The following is a 17,890-nucleotide window of genomic DNA, read 5'->3' as shown; positions in this document are numbered from 1 at the left end:
AACATAAGTACATGCCATACTGGGTCAGAACAAGGGTCCATCAAGCCCAGCATCCTGTTTCCAACAGTGGCCAATCCAGGCCATAAGAACCTGGCAAGTACCCAAACACTAAGTCTATCCCATGTTACCATTGCTAGTAATAGCAGTGGTTATTATCTAAGTCAACTTAATTAATAGCAGGTAATGGACTTCTCCTCCAAGAACTTATCCAAACCTTTTTTAAACACAGCTATACTAACTGCACTAACCACATCCTCTGGTAACAAATTCCAGATTTTAATTGTGCATTGAGTGAAAAAGAACTTTCTCCGATTAGTTTTAAATGTGCCACATACTAACTTCATGGAGTGCCCCCTAGTCTTTCTATTATCCGAAAGAGTAAATAACCGATTCACATTTACCCGTTCTAGACCTCTCATGATTTTAAACACCTCTATCATATCCCCCCTCAGCCGTCTCTTCTCCAAGCTGAAAAGTCCTCACCTCTTTAGTCTTTCCTCATAGGGGAGCTGTTCCATTCCCCTTATCATTTTGGTCGCCCTTCTCTGTACCTATTCCAAGAGAAAGCAGATCTTGTACTGAGTGCCACAAACAGCTCTGGTTTTCAGGACATCCACAATGAATATGCAAGAGATATATGGTATTTGCATACATTGGAGGCTGCACTTCAAGATATATCTCATGCATATTCACTCTGGCTATCCTAAAACTAGCCCTGTTTGTGGCATGCCAGGATTAGAGCTGCCTAACACCAAGTCTGCATAGCCACATGGATTCCAGACACTGAAATCTGCCTAGATAGATATGAAAGTGGATATTCAAATAGTTTGTCTGGCTAAGCTTGGACTTACAAGGTACATACACTGGGTAAATTGGAACCAATTCCTCTATACAGCCTATATCACGTAATCAAAAAAGAGGAAAGTTTGATATTTTTATTTGTATTCACAAAAATCTTCTATTCACAATGTGTCCATAAATAAAAATCACATGCACACTCACTCACTCATTTAAAAACATTCACATTAAGAGTACACAGCAGATCAGCATATATAAATGTTTAACATTTACTAAAATGTGAAAAACACTTCCCTGTGGAAGTAGAGTCCACACATTTCAGGTAGATATTTTTGATATTTTTTGAGAGAGAAGTTGATATAAGAGATAAATGGAGAATGTGTCCTTGGTTTGAAATTGATATCATATCGTTTGATTTTCTCAGTGGTGAAGTCCCCCTGAGGAAGCAAACGAAGGTGAAACAAGGGCCACTTGTCGGGGTTGACCACTCTGATTTATTCTACTTCAATATTAGAAAATATCACAAGAGAAGTTACACAGGAGATATCAGCTTATTATGAAGTCTGTATAAAAATATGCAGTGTTAAATAGTATGTAAGTGGAGTGTTCCACAGGGAAGTGTTTTTCACATTTTAGTAAATGTTAAACATTTATATATGCTGATCTGCTGTGTACTCTTAATGTGAATGTTTTTAAATGAGTGAGTGAGTGTGCATGTGATTAATGTTAAACATTTATATATGCTGATCTGCTGTGTACTCTTAATGTGAATGTTTTTAAATGAGTGAGTGAGTGTGCATGTGATTTTTATTTATGGACACATTGTGAATAGAAGATTTTTGTGAATACAAATAAAAATATCAAACTTTCCTCTTTTTTGATTACGTGATATAAGCTTGGACTTAGCCAGACAAACTGCAAGATTTGAATTTTCCACTACACTGGCCACCTCTGATACTGCCATATAAGCTTTTATTCAGTTATAAAGATATCAGCCTGTTTCAGGGGTAGTGTGGAGACATTCCTGGGAGGTGCTGGTTACCAGGTTAAATTAGTTTTAAATGGGGGGATTTCTATTGCATTTTATTTTATGAGTTGAAGGCATCAAGTGGGGTTGTGTAATTGTATGTTTGTATGTGAATATGAAGAGGGTTTTGGTTTTATTACTGTTATATATGTACTTTGTATATATTTACTGTAATTATGCTACTATTTTGCTATGAACTGCATTTGTTGATATCAAGAGTATTAATTAAACTAAACTAAATTTAGTCTTTACCTGTGATTATATTGTACCTGTTTTATTTCATTTATGATAAATGAAGAAAATAAAATAAAATTTAAATAAAAAAAAAGAAATAAAAATACATAATAAAAGAGATCAATAAAAACAGAAGCCCAGAGACAAATATACTATGCAGACATTGCAGACAGCTAATGCTTAATCATGAAATTTGTAGAACTTAAATTAGATACATTTACTAAAGGTTGGGGGAAGGAATGGCTTTGCTTGGGGAGGGAGAACTCGTTCTGCCTCACCAACCTGGCCTGCGGAGGGAAGGACAAGTGAAACTGAGATCAGAAAACTTATTTTTCTGTGAGTGTGTGTGTGTCAGTTTTCAGATAATGACATGCAAAATGGCTGTGGACTACAAAGAGGTGTTTAGTGTGTTTTTTAATGCCTGGTCCACTGCATCTGGTGGGGCCCAGTTATTTTACTGCATGCATAAAATAAAATCCACACTAAAACCTAACTCTAGTTTTACCATGGGTTTGATTACATCAGCCCCTAAGAGACTGGAATAAAGGTATTTTACCAGCATGATTAACCCTTAAGGTGGAACAGGGTATGCATAACTTATTATAAATATGAAATGTGCATAGCTGAAAACTTCAGGAGAACATTAAAGGTTTGAAAACAAATATTAACTTATTTTAAAGAACAACATAGCGCATCCAGATTCTTTATTATATTTTGTTTTGTTGTTCTTGTTTTAAGAGAAAGTTCAATAAAAATATTAAGAACATAAGACATTGCCATGCTGGGTCAGACCAAGGGTCCATCAAGCCCAGCATCCTGTTTCCAACAGAGGCCAAACCAGGTCACAAGAACCTGGCAATTACCCAAACACTAAGAAGATCTCATGCTACTGATGCAATTAAACGGTAAAACGGTATATAAAAATATCAAATAAATAAAATAAATAATAGCAGTGGCTATTCCCTAACTAAATTTGATTAATAGCCATTAATGGACTTCTCCTCCAAGAACTTATCCAAACCTTTTTTGAACCCAGCTACACTAACTGCACTAATAACATCCTCTGGCAACAAATTCCAGAGCTTTATTATGCGTTGAGTGAAAAAGAATTTTCTCTGATTAGTCTTAAATGTGCTACTTGCTAACTTCATTGAATGCCCCCCTAGTCCTTCTATTATTTGAAAGTGTAAATAACCGATTCACATCTACCCATTCTAGACCTCTCTATCATATCCCCCCTCAGTCGTCTCTTCTCCAAGCTGAACAGCCCTAACCTCTTCAGCCTTTCCTCATAGGGGAGCTGTTCCATCCCCTTTATCATTTTGGTTGCCTTTCTCTGTACCTTCTCCATCGCAACTATATCTTTTTTGAGATGCGATGACCAGAATTGTACACAGTATTCAAGGTATGGTCTCACCATGGAGCGATATAGAGGCATTATGACATTTTCCATTTTATTCACCATTCCCTTCCTAATAATTCCTAACATTCTGTTTGCTTTTTTGACTGCTGCAGCACGAACCAACGATTTTAAAGTATTATCCACTATGATGCCTAGATCTTTTTCCTGGGTGGTAGCTCCTAATATGGAACCTAACATCATGTAACTACAGCAAGGGTTATTTTTCCCCTATATGCATCACCTTGCACTTGTCCACATTAAATTTCATCTGCCATTTGGATGCCCAATCTTCCAGTTTTGCAAGGTCCTCCTGTAATGTATCACAGTCTGCTTGTGATTTAACTACTCTGAATAATTTTGTATCATCCGCAAATTTGATAACCTCACTCGTCGTATTCCTTTCCAGATCATTTATAAATATATTGAAAAGCACCGGTCCAAGTACAGGTCCCTGAGGCACTCCACTGTTTACCCTTATCCACCAAGAAAATTGACCATTTAATCCTACTTTCTGTTTCCTGTCTTTTAACCAATTTGTAATCCACAAAAGGACATCGCCCCCTATCCCATGACTTTTTAGTTTTCTTAGAAGCCTCTCGTGAGGGACTTTGTCACATGCCTTCTGAAAATCCAAATACACTACATCTACTGGTTCACTTTTATCCACATGTTTATTAACCCCTTCAAAAAAATGAAACAGGTTAATATTGATCTTAAAAAGGAAAAACATTCCATGAGAAAGACAATATATGATATCTTTTATTTCAATTCTTTATTTCATTGCTGCAGATTTAAGGTTCATCATGAACGTGAAGAATCAGACGTTGCTGACGGAATTCATCCTGGAAGGATTCCCAGGGTCTCCTGAGATGCAGATTTCCATTTTCATCATACTTTTCATGGTCTACATGGCCACCCTACTCGGAAACATTTTAATCATATTGATAATATGTTTGGACCATCGCCTGCACATCCCAATGTATTTCTTCCTGGTCAACTTATCCTTTTTAGAAATCAGCTTCATTTCTGTAATTGTCCCTAAACTGCTCATCAACTTGGTAGCAGAGAAAAAATCAATCTCATATGCTGCTTGCATGGCACAGTCTTATTTCTATTTTTATCTTTCCACCACAGATTTTCTCCTCCTTGCGGTCATGTCCATAGATCGTTATGTAGCGATATGTCGCCCGTTACATTACTCCACGATCATGAGCAGCAGAGTGTGTGTCTTCATGGTCCTTGGTTGTTGGGTGTCTTCTTTTTTCTTCCTTCTTCCATCAACTATTTTGATCTGTCAACTGCCATTCTGTGCCTCCAACTTCATCAAGCATTTCTTTTGCGACACTTCCTCAGTGCTAATATTGGCCTGTGCTGACACCCAGCTCATTAAGCTGATAGCTCTGATTGTGGCTTCCTTTGTTTTGCTCGGTCCCTTAGTATTAACGATCCTCTCATACGTCTATATTATCTCCACCATACTGAGAATCCCATCCACTCAGGGACAGCAGAAAGCCTTCTCCACTTGTGCCTCACACCTCACTATGGTTTCCTTAGTTTTTGGGTGTGCTATTTTTATAGAAGTAAGACCAATGCAATTCAGTTGGTTGTATGCAAACAAAGTTGTGTCTGTGTTAAGTAGTTTTATAACTCCCTTACTGAATCCTTTCATTTACACTTTGAGGAATGAAAAGGTCAAAGAAGTCTTCAGGGACATTCTAAACAGGCTTAAACTTTTCCATAAAGTTTGAAGTGGATTCTTTATTGATTGTTTTTTTCTTTCATTGAAATATGGTAAGAATAACTCAGAGTATGCTATAATGTATGAGGTTTCAAGAACGCAGAGGTCCCTTCTTCAGGTGTGACTGTCCATCAGTCACAGTATTCTGTCTCTGACAATGGCTACTTTGTAGTACCCATGTGATCTCACAGAGGAAAGCCTACTGAAAGTTGCATTAATTTCAACTGAGAAAGATATTTTGCTTAAAGAAACATCCCAAGCTGAGTCCCATCTAACAGACATTTATCATGTATATTTCTAAAATATTAGTCACAGTATAGATGTACCCATTCATGCAGGAAGTTGGGGTATGTGGCTAGAATCCTATCTGTCCTTTCTCATCAGAAAGTGTGGAAGGGTTTGGGTTCAAAGGTTAACATCTGAAGGTCAGAGTTCATGTTAGGGTTTAGGTTTAGGTTGAGGGGAATGAAAGTCAGGATTTAATATATCAATATTCTTTCTCTCAGTACACTGAATTGGTGACTTTTAGAGCCCTTCATGACCCTGAAACACCCATGTTGATTATTAAAGTCATTCTTACTTGTGTTCATAAAGAAGTTTCTGATGTTCTTTATATTTTTTCCAGTTCTGATATGAAGTAATTTCTCTAAATGTAGGTTCTACTGACCAGTTTAAATATTTAATATTAGTCAAAAGTACTCAGTGTTGCTCAGGTTGTCTAGTTCAGCAGGCAGATGCAGCTGCTGAGGCACCACTCTCTCTTGGTTATTGCAGAACTCCAACACAGCTTCTCACATTACTCCAAGCTTCTCTAGCCTTGGTCTCCTCACACACACTGTCTCTCTCTCTCTCTCTCTCTCTCGCTCTCTACTTCTAACTCTCAACTCCTGTAGGGCTTTGTAGAAACCCCAATTATTCTTTCAGCTTCTCACTCCTTAACTCCTTCTGGAGCCCCTTAGGGTTATTGGATGTATCACCTGATCCTTCTTCTTGGCTCAAACCTTTCCAAAGCCTTCTACCCCAAGACGCCATCCTCAGTGACCAGCAGCTAATCCTCCTGGGACAACCTCTTTTATCTCACTCTGATACCTTTCTCTATTGGTCAGAATCACACTGCCATTCATACACTGCATACTCTTCCACTCACTCCACTTGACCCCTAAAACTGGAAAATTTCACATTAAAAAAAAAACCCAAAACTTTTTATTTAGCCAGTAGCATACAAATATATCAAGTATTATGTATTATGAGAAGTAGAACAATACAATCTGGGTGGAAAATTCCACATTTTAACATATAGACTGTATTCACTGTAAACTATTTCCAATAGCCATTTGCCATCTAGTGGCCAGAGTGGCATAGTACAATAGCCAGATTGACCAACTAACACAAGGCTTTTATATACTGCAGCATTCTTACTTAGAAGCGTAAATATTTCTGGACACAGGAGTTCTCCACAGGAATAATGAGTGCCTTATTAGTATGTAGAGAGTAATAAATGTCTTTAATTAAACAAAACTAATAATAATCATGTATGTTGTAAAATTGGATTTATACCTGCTACTTTAAAGGAGTTTGTGATTTAAAGCTTAAGATGATAAGATACTAAACAGGTCATAATTAAATTCCTTCCTCCTACACTTTGCATTCTGGCACTGCCAGCATATTTGGGTTATAATATTTAAGCTTTGGTTACTGCTCATGAAAGAGACTCTGCGCCATGCTAGAAAGATATTACCTTTGCATCTCTGGCTGCAGATGAGGTCCCCTGAGTGTTACTGATGTCTATAACTACAACCCAGTGGGTTCCTTCCTTTCCTGTCCATAAATAAACTGTAAAGGTTTAAGATGCAGAGGGCTAAGGAATCAGGGCCTCTGGAACAGACGTCTTCCGATCTAAGGTGTGTTTTACCCAGTGTCATAGCAAGACGGAAAAAAAATGTTTTATCCCTATATACAAACAGCATCCCAGTAAAATGTACTTTCATTCCTGATATTAAAACCTGCAAAAAGATTGGGGGCTATCTTACTTTAAATTGTGAAAACCAACTTTTTTTTCTCATCTGAAAGTAATGTTCCTTGAAATTATGGGTAAAAGGCACTGAATGCTGGTTTTCTTGAGCAGCGATGAGTTATCGCAGATGTGAGATATAAAGTACGCCCGGAAGAAGGACACATGAAATGAATGTCATTCAACAGGAAAAAAAAATATTTTAAGATAAAAAAATGTTTCATAAGTGAGAGAGGTATTGTCTGTGCATGCTTTTATTGTGAGCTCACCTGGATAACATATTTTACAGATGGGAAATACAATTTTAATAAATGAAAGAAAAGAAAAGGAATATTGTTATTTTTTACTACATTAGGGTCAGGTGCATTGCAAATAAAAGATTGGATCCAGCGAAGGGACAGACTACAAAATGTGTGCCTATGATGAGTTTTCTTCCATCAGCTCTACAGTAGTTGTCTGTCTTGATAAGAGGGGAGAAGGAGAAACAGGGGCTGGCTGGGATTGCAAGAGCCCTGGCACTGTGAGTAATAGTATTCGGTTTCATAGACATTTTGTATCAGTCACTTTTAGCAATATTTAATTTATATTCAGCCTGTTACAGACATTTCCCTGTTCTTAGATAGTTTATAATCTAAGCTTGTGCTTGAGGCAATGGAACGACTTGCTCAAAGTCACAAAAAGAAGGAGCAGGATTTGAACCCTGGCTTGCAGTCGGCTCCTCTCCCATGGGTCCTTTTGTACATAGCAGATAGATGCATATTGTGCTAAGGCCTTAGGATTAAAATAATGTGACTGCAATGCTAGATATATGGAAAGAAAGATCAACAAAAAGTTGTTGATGACCCTTTTTATTGGGCTAAGTGAAGAGAAGGGCTCTTTATAACCTCCCTTATGGATGTATGAGGAGGCACGACCTCAGCTGTTTACACAGACATATTCAGTGGGCATGGTATGGCTCTTAAAATATCACATTCCATTTATTAACTCTATCAGCTTAACCCTAAACAAAAAGCAACCAATTCTAGCCCTCTAGCCATAACTTTGTACTCTAATACTAATATGAACTGTGATGGCAAAGTTCTAGAAAGATCATGCATGCAACCATTTATCCCACATGGAGAGTTGCCTCCATGCTATAGCTGGCTAACTTTGGATGCCCAAGGAGTTGTCTGATGCTTTCTGCAGCATAATACAATTCATTAGACCTACAAAATGTGATTCTGACTGAACCTGGGAATAATGGCGCTCACGAAGCAATGCTAAAAGAAATCCTCTGTGGAGTTCTCTGTTGTAGAACACAAAATTATATTGAAAGATGAATTTTATGGCAGCAAAGGAGCTCAAAGCCTTATCTGTTCTCTGCCCATTTTCCTTACCATACAACAGATCTCTGCTTTTACCCTCACTTCCTTGCAATTAAGGATATTCTCTGCTTGTCCCATGATTTAATGATTCTGTCTGCTAAATATGGCCTCCACTGGGAGGTTGTTCTAAGCATTTACCACCTAGTGTAGGAGGAAGAGGTATTTCTTTAGGTTTCTCTTGAGTCTGTCCTCACCCACACTCAGTAACAGTGGAAACAAACCATCTCTGCACTAACTACTCAGAGCATTGCTGATATGCCGCCAATATTTTCATAGTCAATTAAACTTAGGGGCTTCCAAAAAAAAAGACTGGAAGTAGATTAACAGAGTAAATTCCCAATTCTGCAATATAGTTTATGAAGCATCTGCACGGGAGTTTCATCCTATCTTAATTTTCAAATGCAATTTTGACTAGACTTGGCTTCAATTCAATAATAGGGTGATGCTAAAGTTTCATATTTTTCCATTTTACTGACACAGTTCTTGACTTCTTTAAATCTACCATCACCTTTCTCATCCTGAAGAAAATTCCCCTGGACCCTAATGTGATTATTTATTTATTTTATTTATTTATTTTTAACTTTTATATACCGACATTCCTGTATAGCATACAAATCATACCGGTTTACAATGAAACAATAACATCGCATGAGAGCGTTACATAGAACAGATAACAATGCGTGAACTTTGAACAAAAAAAACCTCGCAAATGTGCGTAACATTGAAAATAAGAGGGAGACGTTGAAAATAAAACAAAGGAAAAACAAGTAACTAGATAGGATGTGGGCTTGAAGTAATCTGTAGAGCTATGCGATTTTACTCAAAATGGTTGATGGATACTTAGTCAAAACTTGAAAACATGAAAACTTGAAATAATTAATAAACACAATAAAGCTAGTTGATGAGCTGGGGGAGAAATATCATATCATTATGATTACTGTTATCGCTCTATCTTCCTATTCCCTTTTCCAGTTGAAGTACTTGAATGCATGTTTTTTGCCAAAGCACTGACATTCACCTCCCTTCAGAGGCAGTTGACCTTTTCCATTCTGCATCAAAAGAATCACATTTCATTGAGACTTTTTCTCCAGTCTTTCAGCCACAGTCCTACATCTCTTCTCTCCCTATCCTACCAGATATTTTCTTCTTGGTCTTTCTGCCGCCTGTGACATTGTAGCTCTCCAGCTTCTGCTCTCTTCTCTTTTTCTACTTTAGCTCTTGCTTAGTTTTCACCACATATGTCTAATTGTTCTTTTGGGGCTCTGGTTAGCAGCAGCCGCCATATTTTTCAAGACTAACTTTCTGTTGATATTTCCCAGACATTAATTTTGAGGCTGTGGCTATTCTCTATTCGCCCTGAATTTTGGAACCCTTTACTCCCTCCTTCACTAGGGTTCTCTTATCATTTCCTTGCGAGCGACATGAAAGGTTTCTTGTCAGTCTCTGATACCTCTACCCTAGTTATCTGCTCAACTCATATCATTCCTGTCAAGTGTCAACTGCTTCCTCATGATTGTCTTCATCCTTTAGTACTTAAAGCCTCTTCTGTTGAGATCCTTTGCATGCCAACCATTCATGATCCTTGCCTTTTCTTATGTTTTCTAACAGTAGTGTTTCTTTGCATCCATCTGACTCCTCCAAAGTTCACAGAGGGTGACATTTGCAGAGCTGGTGATTGTGGAACAGGGAGATAGTAACAGTCCTAAGGTTACAGAGTCTCAGTGCTACTGAAGCTCAAGAAAAACAGTGACTTGCCCAGGGTCTCACTTACCCACCAAAGCACATAGTCAGTGACAGAGACAGAGAGCAGAACGGAGGTACAAAAGTATAACTATTGCTTTGCCCAAGTTCACAGAGATTCAATGACAGTGAAAAGTGATCCGAAATATGACATTCAGACATTTCTGGTTCTCTGCTTCAGCTACCAAATATACTACTGAAATCGTGACCATATTAGAGGATTCCTTTGAACAGAAATTACATGAAAACTAGAAGATATGATGTCTCCCTTTTCAATGTTTTGTGTCATTTCTGCAGATTGAAAATCCACCATGAAAGTGAAGAATCTGACTTTTGTGACGGAATTCATCCTGGAAGGATTCCCGGGGCCTTTTCTGATTCAGAATTTTCTTTTCGTGTTACTTTTCATGATCTACATAGCCACCTTATTTGGGAACATTTTGATCATTGTGATAATATGTCTGGACCATCGCCTGCACACTCCCATGTATTTCTTCCTGGCCAATTTATCCTTTTTAGAAACCAGCTGCATTTCAGTAGTTGTTCCTAATGTCCTCGTCAACTTTCTGGCAGAGACAAAATCAATCTCTTATGCAGCTTGCATGGCCCAGTCTTATTTCTATTTTTATCTTTACGCCACAGATTTTCTCCTCCTTGCGGTCATGTCCATAGATCGCTATGTAGCAATATGCCATCCCTTGCATTACACCATCATCATGAGCAGTAAAGTCTGTGTCTGTCTGGTCATGGGTTGCTGGGTGTCTTCTTTCTTTTTTCTTCTTCCTTCGAGTATTTTGATTCATCAGCTGCCATTCTGTGGCCCCAACCTCATCGAGCATTTCTTTTGTGACAGTTCCTCCATGCTAATGCTGGCCTGTGCTGACACCCAACTCATTAAGCTGTTATCTCTGATTGCTGCTTTTACTGTAATGCTCGGCCCCTTGGTGTTAACGATCCTCTCATACGTTTACATCATCTCTACCATATTCAGAATACCATCCACTAGGGGGCAGCAGAAAGCCTTCTCCACTTGTGCCTCACACCTCACTATGGTCTCCTTAGTTTTTGGAAGTGCTTTTTTTATAACGGTAAGGCCAATGCAATTGGACTGGCTGTACACGAACAAAGTGGTGTCTGTGATAAGTAGTGTTTTAACCCCCTTTCTGAATCCTTTCATTTACACTTTAAGGAATGAGAAAGTCAAAGAAATCCTCAGGGACACCCTAAACCACCTTAGCATTTTCAAGTAGTGTAGTATGGACTCTTTATTATCAAGATACTGTTTATTTATTTATTGTTTTTATATACCATGGTATCAGACTAGTGGTCACTAGAATGATGCACAACATGGTTTGGGATATGTACGGTATGGAACAATACAATACTAGTAGTAACAACAAAATGCAATAATAGTAATGCAAATAGCAGTAGAGATCTGTACAATAATGGTGAGGCAATGTGTGGCATCCATACAGTAAGAGTAAAACAAGTAACAAAACAGAGGTATTGCATTAGGGTGCTGTAAGCATCCTAGGCAGTTTCAATGCACAGAGCAATTAGGGAGTAAGTGGTGTCTTGTGTAATTTTGGGGGGCTGGTTTAGAACTGATCCAAGACAGGTTCTAGGTATTGATCTTTAAAATGACTGATGTGGCAGTGGGTCTCTGGAAATTGCAGCATATTCCAGGAAGACAGACCTGAATAGCCATTAGCCAATGCCTTGCAGTGCTTTCCTGAGTCCAAGATAATCCTGGTATTTACTGAATCCAAGATAATCCCACGTCGTTAAGGAATACATGTTAGAATCATTGAAAGTTCACTGTAGTGTATGAGCTTTCAAATTCCTGGAGATCCTTTCTTCAGATACCACTGTCACATCTTATGAAGATAAGATTTGGTCTTATAGGCATATATTTTATGACTTCTTAGTACCATTCTTATGTTGACCCAATTTTGAGTAGTCCATATTGTTGCAAAGTGCATATGTCCTTATCTATAATAGCTTGTAGCTATTTCCTTAGGGAAAGATTGCCTACAAGGCACATGCTATAAATTGCTGGTGTGGGCAGCAGGTATGGGGTAGAATTGCACCTGCAGATTTGAAGATTCAAATGCATGGGTGCTGTATTCTTTCCCAACCTAAACATGAGCTCTTTGTAATGTGGCTCCAGAAGGCATGCTGGGAACCTTTCACGTTATGAGGGGTGGGGGGTATGGACCATTTTCTAGCTGGATAGTTGAGATTATACCTGGCGAAATGGCTCTAAAATTTGTCCTAAAAAAAAGTATCACAAAGAATTCACTTCCCACCCCCCTTCCTGGACTGATGCAGCTCATAGAGCTCTGAATCTGAGGTGAAAAACAGAACTTTGTAAGGGCAGTGCCTTTCATGTATGAGAACATGAAGATGGAAGCATTGCCAAACTGTGTCAGACCAAAGATGTATGCAGCTTCTGATCATATGAAGAAGTGGGCAGAATGAGAAAGTATTCTGGAGTGGAAACAGCACAGCACAGCGTCACCCATCCACTCTCCTGCTCTTCCAATTTCTAGAGATACACTGATTGTTATGCTAAATAGTCTTACTTTCAAAAGCCCTTTCCAAAAATCAAGTGCAGAATGACTTCAAATATCTTGGAATGGTCAGCACATGGGATCTTTAACACAGGCTATTAAAACTCACAGATTTATCTTCAGTTGCATTCAATGCTCCATCCACTGACTTTTATTTTATTTTATTTTATTTTATTTAATGGAGTGTATAGATATTTTACAATCAAAGGATTTTTGAAGCATTATAATTAAAACTTGCCACAATCAAGTCGATTGGTCAGAAAAGAATCACTTTTTATTTCTTTTTTTCTGTATAATTGTTGAATTTTTGTGATAATTTCACTTTCCTCAATGTATTGCTGTTTCAAACATGATGGATTTCTTGAATGTTTTGTTAAAAATGTCCTATAAATAAAGAAAAGAAAAAGACATTTTGCATCCCAATAGCATTAATGTCAAAGGTGTGGATCAAGTTACTTGTGTCTTGTCTTCTTAAATGGAAATTACAAAGAAAAATCCCACATATAGTAAATGAAGAACTGCAATCTACCCTCTGCCCACTAGGAGGCAGGATTAAATCAATGCCTTTTAAAGAATCAGACTAGTACCCATTTTGGTGTTGAAACAAAATTGACTTTTTGCAAGCTGTGATGCCTTTTACTCAACCAACATGAACATTATCCAAAGATGTTGCTATATGGAGACTTTCCACAACACATTTCCATTGAGTATGCTAAGGTTCCTTTTATCTATTAGAAAACAGCCTAATTTCAGAACATCATAATGATACTTCTGAAATTTGTATTGATTAATTTACCATAAAATGTAAGGTACACCTGTTTCATGACCTTGCTAACTTGCTAAGACAGAGGTGGGCAAACTGTAGCCTGCTGGCCATACCATGCCTATAGGAACTCTTCATTTGGCCTACCTTGATGGAAGAAGAAGAAGAAGACTACATAGGTTTACATAAGCTGGAAGAAGGAGAAGGTGACAATGGTAATTTTCTAAAAAATAAAATAAAAGGTACTAATTCAGAGCCAGAGGCAGTCTCCAGCTGCAATAGAAAAAAAGGAAAAAAGTTCAGAGTTTCCAGGTCAGTGGTCTGGGAGGTGACATTGTGTCTGTGTCCACTTGCCAGAAGGGTCTGACATTTCATTGGCCTATGTGGGCTGGAAGATGAAGGAGGCAACTGCGGCTGAACAGATAGGAGGACTGAGACTGATGGGGGCAGACCTAGAAATAGGAAGAAGCATAGTGTGTGTATCTGTGAGAGAGCCCATATGAGAGAGAGAGAGAGAGAGAGAGTGTGTGTGTGTGTGTCAGCGAGAGAAAGAAAGAGAGAGAACATGCTTAGTTCTTAGGATTGTGCTATTGCTTTATTAGGGTTAGAATCTTCCTTCAGTTTTGTGTAGAAGCCAGATCATAACTAGATACTAAAACTTTCTTTTCCAACCTGGCAGTTTCCTTCTGCTTATCTGATCTTCTAGCTCAGTCAGAAGTGGTCTTTGTTGGTCTATACTGCCATGAGCTTTTGTTTTCAACTATTTATGTCACCCGTCTAGACATTGCTATTACAGTCCTTGGCAAATGGTCACAAACTATGGCTCCCTCTGGAACTCAACTGACATGGAACCTAAGTCTGGCCACTAGGAGTCACAATAGAGCAATACCTGACACTTCCAAGCTCCCCAAGAGCTGCAAAGCTTGCATCCACAGTATCCTCTGGCCCAGCTGGTTCTGATAGTGAAAGACCTGACCAGGAATTCAACACAGGTTCTCTGCATGGCAGTGTGCAAAACTGGAAAAATTATTTTATGGTTCAGAAAGTCAGAATTTTTCCAGGTGTCACATGTAATATTCAGTTGCAACATCAAAGGTGTTTGCTTTTAAAGCAGGAGGTGAATTAGTTAATGACACAATTTGAATTGAAATACCCATGCAAGAGTATTATTAGATGTACAGGAAATACTTATACTTATTTGAATCAGAATAACTTCCTGTGTTTCTTAAGAGGCAATCTAAAAATCTGGTGATGGATATGACTAGAGCTCCTGGTAATACTAGCTCAGAGATAAGAACATAAGAACAACTCTAGTGCCACAAACAGGCCTGGATTTCAAGACATCCAAAATGAATATGTATGAGGTATAGATTTATGGATGCAATGCATTCAAATATACCTCATGCATATTCATTGTTGGCATTCTGAAAATCAAAACTGTTTGTGGCCACCCAGGACTGGAATTATCTATCCCTGGGCTAGCATTGTCTTTTTTTTTTTCTCTGAAATTTATTGAGCCTATTTTTCACAAAGACTTCTGTGGGTTGATATATGGGCAGTCTAACATGAAGACTTTGGCTCAGGACTTTGGTCCATTCAGTTTATCCAGAATCCTTTGCTTTCTTGGCCTAACTGAAACTGCTGGCATACAAGGAACTCAGACTGACCTGAGCGTGAATGGCTACTGGGAGACATCTGGAATGAATTCAGACCTAGCCAGATATGATGAAGGGTCATGAGGTCACAACGAACATATGGACCAACTATGTTCTCACAGAATCCGGTCTCTCGTCTGAAGAGGCCCAGTGTAACTGGATATTCCCATAAGATTAGGAGTGCACAGGAGTGCACAGGAGTGACAGAACAAAGGCCCAATCATCAGACATGTGGCCAACTGAAATTAATCAGCAGACACGTGGGTCTTCGATATGCCTAATTGGATCTCAATATGGGAGGTGGGACCAGGGAGGCTTAGCCATAGGTCGTATGATTTGGACACAGGACACGTGGTACCTGATACTCTATGCAGTCCTATTAGGGATCATTGTATGTTTTATCTATAAAAAGTCAGCCCTCACTTACAAACGGTGAGACAGACACACAGGAGAGCTTTCTCACTCTGTCTCCCAGACGTCTCATAAGATTGGCTTTTAATATTAAATAAACTTAAATTGGTTTGTATTAAAGTTGGACCTCTGTGTATTATTGAAGCAGCACAGTTAAGCTACTTTTAATGGCACTAACAAATTACACAGGGTAAAAACAGTATTTTAAATGTAGAAATGGCCTTTTTGGTAAAATTGCCTGCCCGCTGTGCAGGTAAACCTCTGCACATGTGCCCTTTTCATGCAAATGTTTACCCAGAATGAGTGAAGGCATTCCTGGGAGCCGAGTTGGGAGGTGGGGGGAGGGGGGAGGGGTTGCATTCACATGCATACTTTTGCACTTTTAAAAGTATGCACACAAGATTTCCTGAAAAATGTCCATGTGCACAATTCTGCAGGTGTGATTGTGTGCGGGTAGTGTCAGTGGGATAATCTTCAAAAGGGAAATAAGTGTATACTTTTCCTTGGAAAATTGGTGTAACTTATGTGGCATATTTGCCATCTAGTTTATCTGTCTGTTTACAAAATTACCCTCATTGTGTTTATTTCAGATTGTCTAATTATTATATGATTTCTCTTGATCCTGCTTCTGTGAGTTGAGGTTTAATGCTTGATAGAAAATGTTCACTTTCTTTTTTATTTTGACTTGCAATTATGTATTTTCTGTCTGTCCTTCCTCCAGGAATTTTTAACGAGATATTTTGTTAAAGTGTGTAGAAAGAAACCAATAAAGAATCTTCCTTCAGGGATGGATCTTTATTTTAAAACAGTGGAGATCCAGGACACAAAAGACCTTAGTCTTAGTCTGGGCCTATGGAAAAAAATCGTTTTTGAAGAAGGACCAAGAGACAAAATAATAACATCCATTACACGCAAGCTTTATTCTCACTAAAAAAAAGTGTTTCCATAATTCAGGTGCTTATAGGAAAATCCCCTTTTCTGAATCCCATAAAACAGAGAAATATTAGCTACTTATTCCTCCTGTATCCAAATGTAATGCACTTTGAGCTATCAATGAAAAGGCATGAGCTAAACCTAAAAAAAAAATCCCGATAACAAAAATAATTATACTGCAAATGGCAGAGGCCATCTTGTTTAACATGGCTGGCGATAAATGTCCGAGTACCTTTGTGACATCAGCCAGCATTGTGACATCAGTGATATCTCATTGGACATTATGCATTTCAGTTCATGGCGTTCGTTAGTATCTGACTGGCCATCCCAGCATCCCAGAGGCAGAACAGCACTACAAATTCATAAAACAAATATTAGATTTATGCAAAACCTCCTGAGAATTTACTTAGTAGCTGCTCAAATGAAAGTTGTATGTAATAGTTACTGACCCATATGTATGGTATCCGTTCATATATAAATGTACTAGTCTCTGTAATGACAGTAATAATAATAATAATGCATTGTTATATTGCATATAGATATGAAGCTTCATAGCATTTTGAATCCTGAGTCTTTGGGTGGCAAGAAAGTGAACTTTGTGAAATGGGCTCTTCATTCTCCATTTTAAAGTCTTGTCACTTTCACTAGTTCTGTGGTACAATATTTAGGCTCCTCCTTCCCCTATGCTCTAGTTATTGGATATGTAAGAGACCCATGAGTGCTACACTCCTGGGGTCTCCCTCTCTTACAGTCCATAATGAAAGGGAAATCCTCTAAGTAAAGGGAATAGAAAGGGGAGATCATTCCCACAGAACTCTTTGGAACATGCCACATGCCCTTTATTCATATATAGAGTAACTAAGCATTTTAGTCCAGTATTCTAATACCACATTAGCATAAATAATAAATAATATATAAAGTCCTGGTAACAAAACTGTAAGGCAATCATATTTTGCCTGCTCTGAATTAATTCATTAGAAAGATATTTTTCCTCTAATTAAACATTCATAGAATTATGAACCTGATTTTTATTGAGCAGTTTCTAACCCTTCTAATGGGGGTCTCGCTGATCTGGAGCCAGCACTTAAGATAAAGCTCTTCAGGTGAGAAAACTGCAGGTTTTAAGAGGATGAAGGATATTGTAGACTAGAGTCGTACAGTGAGTAGGATCTGTTGGAATGCCAGCCCTGAATAGGCTAAAACTCAACCATGATGGTTCACCAGTTTTGACATGGCTAGCA

At 38.3% G+C, this 17,890-nt stretch overlaps 2 protein-coding genes across 2 annotated transcripts; both read left to right on the top strand.

Annotated features, from left to right (window-relative positions):
* The first annotated feature begins 4,264 nt into the window (after window positions 1-4,264).
* LOC115078527 (olfactory receptor 6M1-like) lies at window positions 4,265-5,209 on the top strand. The gene has a single exon (XM_029581449.1). It carries the CDS (start codon window positions 4,265-4,267, stop codon window positions 5,207-5,209), a length of 945 nt encoding a protein of 314 aa, XP_029437309.1.
* A 5,416-nt stretch (window positions 5,210-10,625) lies between these two features.
* LOC115078526 (olfactory receptor 6M1-like) lies at window positions 10,626-11,564 on the top strand. The gene has a single exon (XM_029581448.1). The coding sequence runs from the start codon at window positions 10,626-10,628 to the stop codon at window positions 11,562-11,564; it is 939 nt and encodes a 312-aa protein (XP_029437308.1).
* Window positions 11,565-17,890: the final 6,326 nt, after the last annotated feature.

Source organism: Rhinatrema bivittatum, chromosome 16, assembly GCF_901001135.1.
Source record: "Rhinatrema bivittatum chromosome 16, aRhiBiv1.1, whole genome shotgun sequence".
Taxonomy (NCBI): Eukaryota; Metazoa; Chordata; class Amphibia; order Gymnophiona; family Rhinatrematidae; genus Rhinatrema; species Rhinatrema bivittatum.
This window is presented reverse-complemented; position numbering and strand designations above follow the sequence as displayed.